The following is a 5,399-nucleotide window of genomic DNA, read 5'->3' on the forward strand; positions in this document are numbered from 1 at the left end:
AAAAAAAAAAAAAAAAAAAAAAAAACAGGATTAACCCGTTCTAATTGGATACAGTGATTATATGAAAGTACCAAGATAAAATTGATAGGGATTTCCTCCCAACACAAACCTCTAAGTGGTTTCTTAATTCATCACCAGCCTGATAGGAATATATGTGCACGATATGCTTTGAATATGCAACACCTGGATGTTGAAAGTAATCCAAACTAGTCAATTAACAATTTGTTTAAAAAAATACTTCTCTAATGAAACAAGAGCTTCTCAAGAGTCTATCAGCAGCACAAAGAACCAAAAAAAAAAAACGAAGAATGAACTCACCAAAAAGTGTTCCATCAGGGCTCCACATTACACGATTGATCGATGCAGTATAATCACTGGCCAAAGATGCCTAGAAGAGAACCGAAGAGTTCAATAACTCAAAATTGCAACCTCAGCTATAAATCTGACACTTAAACTATCATGGGAGCCCAATGCAACAGAAGCCAAACCTGTAGGGGCGCTGAACATGCTGAAAGATCCCAGACTTTAAAATTTCTAATAGCAATCCTTTCACGGCAACCAACTTCCCAGATCATGACATCACCCACCTGTGTTCCAACTGAATTTCAAAAACACGTTGAAAGAAATGTGAGATGTGCACTCTTATCCAGCATCAACAAGCCTAGTAAAGTTAAGAACATAACAACAAAAGAACTTTGATATTACTTCTAAAGAAAATTGGAACATACCAAGAAGTATAGTTTGTTGTTGTGGATGGAAGTCCATACTCTTGACAACTGAACCTTGACTCAAGGTCGTAACAACATTCTTAGGCAAGTCATCAGAGGAATACGAACTCTGTCCATGACCTTGGTTTGCGAATCCAATCGGAAGAATATTTACCGGTAAATTATTAACCTGCAATAAACCATGTGCAAGTTCAAAACCAATGACATAAACCTAAATCCTAACTTTGTGTTCTTTGGAATAGCATGCAAAGCATATACTAGATAAGAAACTTCGAAAGCTCCCAAGATACATCATCAATTCCAGGAATAACCAAGAGTATTGCTAGAACAAATTTCTTGACGACAAAAAATTTAAGAAAAAGAAAATATCAATTTTAGAAGTAGAAAGAAATTTGTTTAGGAGTGGAAAGTCCCGTGTTAATTGAAAACACGCTTTACAAAAATGGTAAGGTAGTGGTACACTATCTTTTCTTTTCTCATATGCTAAGAAGAACCATTGGCAGAGGTGATGAAGGATATTTGGAAGAAACGACCAACGATGATAATATCACAGAATCAAGGGTTTATGAGAAAGAAAATCACAGTGAATTGAACGAAGAATTCAAAGAGGAAAGTAACTGGGAACTTACAGAAGATGTTTTCACTACAACTGGCATAAGGTGTCCTTGGCATATCAAGAAATGATAGATGATTTATGTGTCACCAGTTCATTTTGCTTCGATAATTTCTTGCTATGATGTGTAGACAGAGATCAGGAAAATCAGGCTAGCAAACATTGGGTATGAAATGATTGGTTGTGGTTACTAATTTCTACCCAAAATTTGAAGCTTGAAGTGAAACCACAAGAAAATCTCAAATTTTCCCTCCCACGGTGAATGGATCAAGGCAAGAAGCGTTCCCATAAATAGATGCAATTTCATATAGTGTAAAAAGACTAATAAGGAAACTTGAACCCGTCAAAGCTTACAGTACAGTGAAATAAAATATGGTGCTTCAACAACGATGCCCATGGCTTTACATCAAGGACTAAGGAAATTTGGTCAGACATTTTTTCCACCTTTGGATGGAGCATTGTACCACCAAACGATTCCTTTGATTGGCTTAATCTATTGCTTATTGATCATCCAACCAAATCTACAAAAGCCATTCTCTGGCCATCTATTATAAAGGCTGCTATTTGGAAAATTAAGGGTGAAAGAAATTCGAGGATCTACAACAACAAAGAAAGTTCTCCAGGCGAAGTTTTAGATTTCTCTTTTCTATACTCTTTTTTTGGTGTAAAAACAAAGAATCATTCAGCAGCTATAGCTTGAATTCTCTCTTATATAACTGGAGACTTCTTTTGTAATCCCATGGGATGGATTTCTCATTTTGTATGATTTCATTCTATCAAAGAAATTAGTTTCCTATCCCCCAAAAAAAAGTGAAAGAAAATATTCATGTCTTCATCCCAACAGATGTTTTACTAACACTAGAATTCAAATTGAAAGCTAGTGGCTCCATCCATAGACGACAGGAACAAAGACAAAATGGAATTCCCAAGAGGCGGCAGAAAATGATGATAAATTCAAGATTTCAATTCTGCGGACCAAATCTAAAAAGCACCCAAATTGATAACCTGTCAAAATGAGACAGATGTCCTATTTAACTTATCCATCCAAAAGTCAAGCTGCACACTGTTCTCCTACAGTGATGTGAGATAAATAATTTAGATATATATTTGCAGCTAAGTAAATAGAAAAATGATCTTAATTCGAGAGGACTCTATCTTACTCGTAAGCTATTTGGCCAACCTTGCTACACATTCTGCTTCTTCATTGTTAACATTTACCATTCTAGATGAGGTGAGACACTTTGGGATATATATATATAATTTTTTTTTCCTTCTATTATATATATATATATATATATATATATTCCTTTTTTTACAGGAGATAAATGCTAAGACTTTCAATTAAAATGTAGAACGTGAAAGGCTGAAAGGCTATGCTCAGGGAGGAATAAAATAAAGAAGAGGGGGGAAGGGGAGAGAGAGAGAGAGAGAGAGAGAGAGAGTTTTTAAATTTAGAAAAAAATTAAGAAAAGAAAGAAAAAGAAGCGCTAAGCAGTACCTCTTCAGATAATCCAAATGGTCTTGCTCGCTTCAACACATGTTCAGAATCAGCCGTTTGATAGTCCATAGTTGGGTTATTAGCAGGAGGAGTCCTAGGTCGCTTTAAAATAGCTGCTAACAAATTTCCATCAGAAATCACAGGGTTAGATTAGATCACAGGAAAAGTATTAGAGAGTAGTTAGAAGTGGCCAATAAGGAAACTCAAGAAGCATTTCATGACTTTGAAGACCAACTAACTCAATGAAAGGGGCTGAACAGTGTCGATTTAAATATTATTAAAAAAATTACACATTATTTTTTCGTTATACATTCTCTTTCACCTTGTTAATTCTTACTTATTATGCAATTGGACAAGAATAAAATATTTCATGGGCACATCCCATACATATACAGCATAACTAATGCAAGCAAATGTTTATACCCTCTCCACCAGGGTGAAAAGAGAAGAAGAAGAAGATTCACATCCTACCTGCATTATTAGCTGCATTGAGACCAATAGGCCCGGCAGAAGCTGACGGATGTGGCATAGGGGACGGATTTGCCATCCATCCAGCTAAAGAAGTAGGAAGAGCAGCTGGTGTAGGCTGAAATGGCTACAAGCACACAAAGTGGACCAGCATTCAAACTCCAGAGGCTAAAAAGCAATCTAATAGCTTGAAAACTCGTAAAACTAAACAATTTCCTCCTAAACTTACACCATGTGCACTCATGGGAGGAAAGGCTGCAGCCTTCGGAACAGCCCCCAATAAGGGATTGGTCACAGGAGATGGAGCCCTGGCACCATTAGGTTGTCCACAACTATGGTCCACAAATAAGGTCTTTATGTCAGGGTTTGGCCTTGGATTCTTACAGAGCTGGTGCTGCCAATTTAAACTGCATTCTCATTTTGGAAAACAGAGTGTAGAAAATTCAGGTTTTAAAACTTATTCAATAACCCAACCATGAAATTGTAAGACAACAAAAAAGCATAACTAGTAAAGAGACCTCTGATTAATTAGAGTACGCAATCTTGAGTTTTTCAAGGTTGGAAACTGAAGCGTATCACGGAAAAGTGGATTAGCTTCAATCAATTTTTTCAATTCAGCAAGCATTATACCCCTGGCAGACTTGGTGTCTCCATACTTCGATAACTGCTCGTTATTTCTGCAAAGTAACACATTGCATGAGATTTCATAATATTGCTAGAGAAACACATAAGTTGAAGTTCAGGAACAAAAGGTTCATGATCCGAGCAACAACAATTTTCAAAATCAAGTATCCCCATACCTGAAGTTATCCAAAGTCAATAACTGTGTAATTTCCTTGAAAAGCTCTTCATTAAATGCCGAAAACACTTTCAAATCCTTAACTAGAATATCCACAGCTTTCGCTCTATCCCGCCTACAATTTAATTCTATCTTTAGTAAAGTTAGGATGAAGAAAAAAAACTGTTAAGCTAAAAAACATAGCCGCATAAATCAAATTCACAAAATTCCTTTTTACTTGTCCAAAGCTTCAAGGTACTTCTGCTTCCGTATTTCAAAAAAAATCTTCATGGAGTATCTATTATCATCAACCTTCGTAAAACCAGACAGATACTTCTCCACCTCTTCCCACTCGCCATTCGTAACCATATCCTCAAAATATCTAATGTTGAAGAAAAACCCCGATTCTTGCTCCAACCTCCACCAACATCCAAAAACAAATAAAAAAATTAGCAACACCACCGCCAAATTACAACAGAGATGCGAAAACAAAACAACAAGAATAATCGAAGAAAAATTAAACATACTTATGAACTGTCTCCTTGAATTTCTCCTCATCCAAAAACTGGAGTATGAGAAACACGAGCTCTCTGCTAAGCGAAGACATATTTATGTCTTCAATTATAAAAACAAGAGCCTGAACGATCTAACCAAGCAGATCAATAACATTAGCAACATCAAACACACAAGAAAATTACAACAACAATTATTTCCAAGAGAAATCCAAACGAACGTGTTGAAAATTACGAATTACATATAACAATTGAATGAAAAAGGAAGAAGAAACAAAAAAAGAAAAAAGAAAAAAGAAAAAGGCAATACCTCCGCGAGATTGGCAAGTCAGATCGGAAGTCTTGGATGAAGACGAATACGACGAAGACTAAGAAATTTAGAGAGTTTCAGTGAATTTTCTCGCTCTAGTTTCTCTCATTCCGCTCGTTTGGTTGAAGCTTTTATACAGAGAAAGAAGAGAGGGTTAGGGATTTGGAAGAGAGAATCGTGCAGCGAAGAAACAGAGGCATCGAACAAATTAAATACCGCGACCGGAGAACGAGATGATAACTAATACAGATACGCACATGGACTTATCAGTTGATAGGTTCGAGACAAACGAGTGATAAGTACATCAACTTATATTTGTCTTAAATGGCTCGAACTTGCGTGTATCTTCGGCTGCATTTGCGGGATTTGCGAAGACTAGTCGCTGTAATTTCGCCCACCTAATTTTTCTAACTTACCAAACTATTAGTGAAAAGACGAAAATAGCCTTGTAGCCATTGCTTTTTTTCTTTTTTTTTTTTTTTTTTTTTTTTT

The 5,399-nt window shown here is 36.2% G+C and overlaps 1 protein-coding gene across 3 annotated transcripts in view; it reads right to left on the bottom strand.

Annotated features, from left to right (window-relative positions):
* The window catches only part of LOC111450385 (topless-related protein 4-like), an 11,852-nt gene extending 6,770 nt beyond the window's left edge, over window positions 1-5,082 (bottom strand). Inside the window, exons 1-12 of one of the 3 annotated variants that reach the window (XM_023090474.1) lie at window positions 4,908-5,082; window positions 4,613-4,722; window positions 4,324-4,503; window positions 4,108-4,221; window positions 3,826-3,984; window positions 3,537-3,714; window positions 3,311-3,434; window positions 2,840-2,955; window positions 729-897; window positions 489-598; window positions 319-388; window positions 110-183 (exon numbers count right to left, since the gene is read on the bottom strand). In XM_023090474.1, the coding sequence (XP_022946242.1) occupies window positions 110-183; window positions 319-388; window positions 489-598; window positions 729-897; window positions 2,840-2,955; window positions 3,311-3,434; window positions 3,537-3,714; window positions 3,826-3,984; window positions 4,108-4,221; window positions 4,324-4,503; window positions 4,613-4,692 (1,374 nt within the window). In that variant the 5' untranslated portion in view covers window positions 4,693-4,722; window positions 4,908-5,082. Of the gene's footprint in view, window positions 1-109; window positions 184-318; window positions 389-488; window positions 599-728; window positions 898-2,839; window positions 2,956-3,310; window positions 3,435-3,536; window positions 3,715-3,825; window positions 3,985-4,107; window positions 4,222-4,323; window positions 4,504-4,612; window positions 4,732-4,907 lie in introns of all 3 variants that reach the window. The other 2 variants (XM_023090475.1, XM_023090473.1) reach the window with 2 other exon arrangements.
* Between the last annotated feature and the right edge of the window lie 317 nt (window positions 5,083-5,399).

Source organism: Cucurbita moschata, unplaced genomic scaffold (genome assembly GCF_002738365.1).
Source record: "Cucurbita moschata cultivar Rifu unplaced genomic scaffold, Cmos_1.0 Cmo_Scf00012, whole genome shotgun sequence".
Taxonomy (NCBI): Eukaryota; Viridiplantae; Streptophyta; class Magnoliopsida; order Cucurbitales; family Cucurbitaceae; genus Cucurbita; species Cucurbita moschata.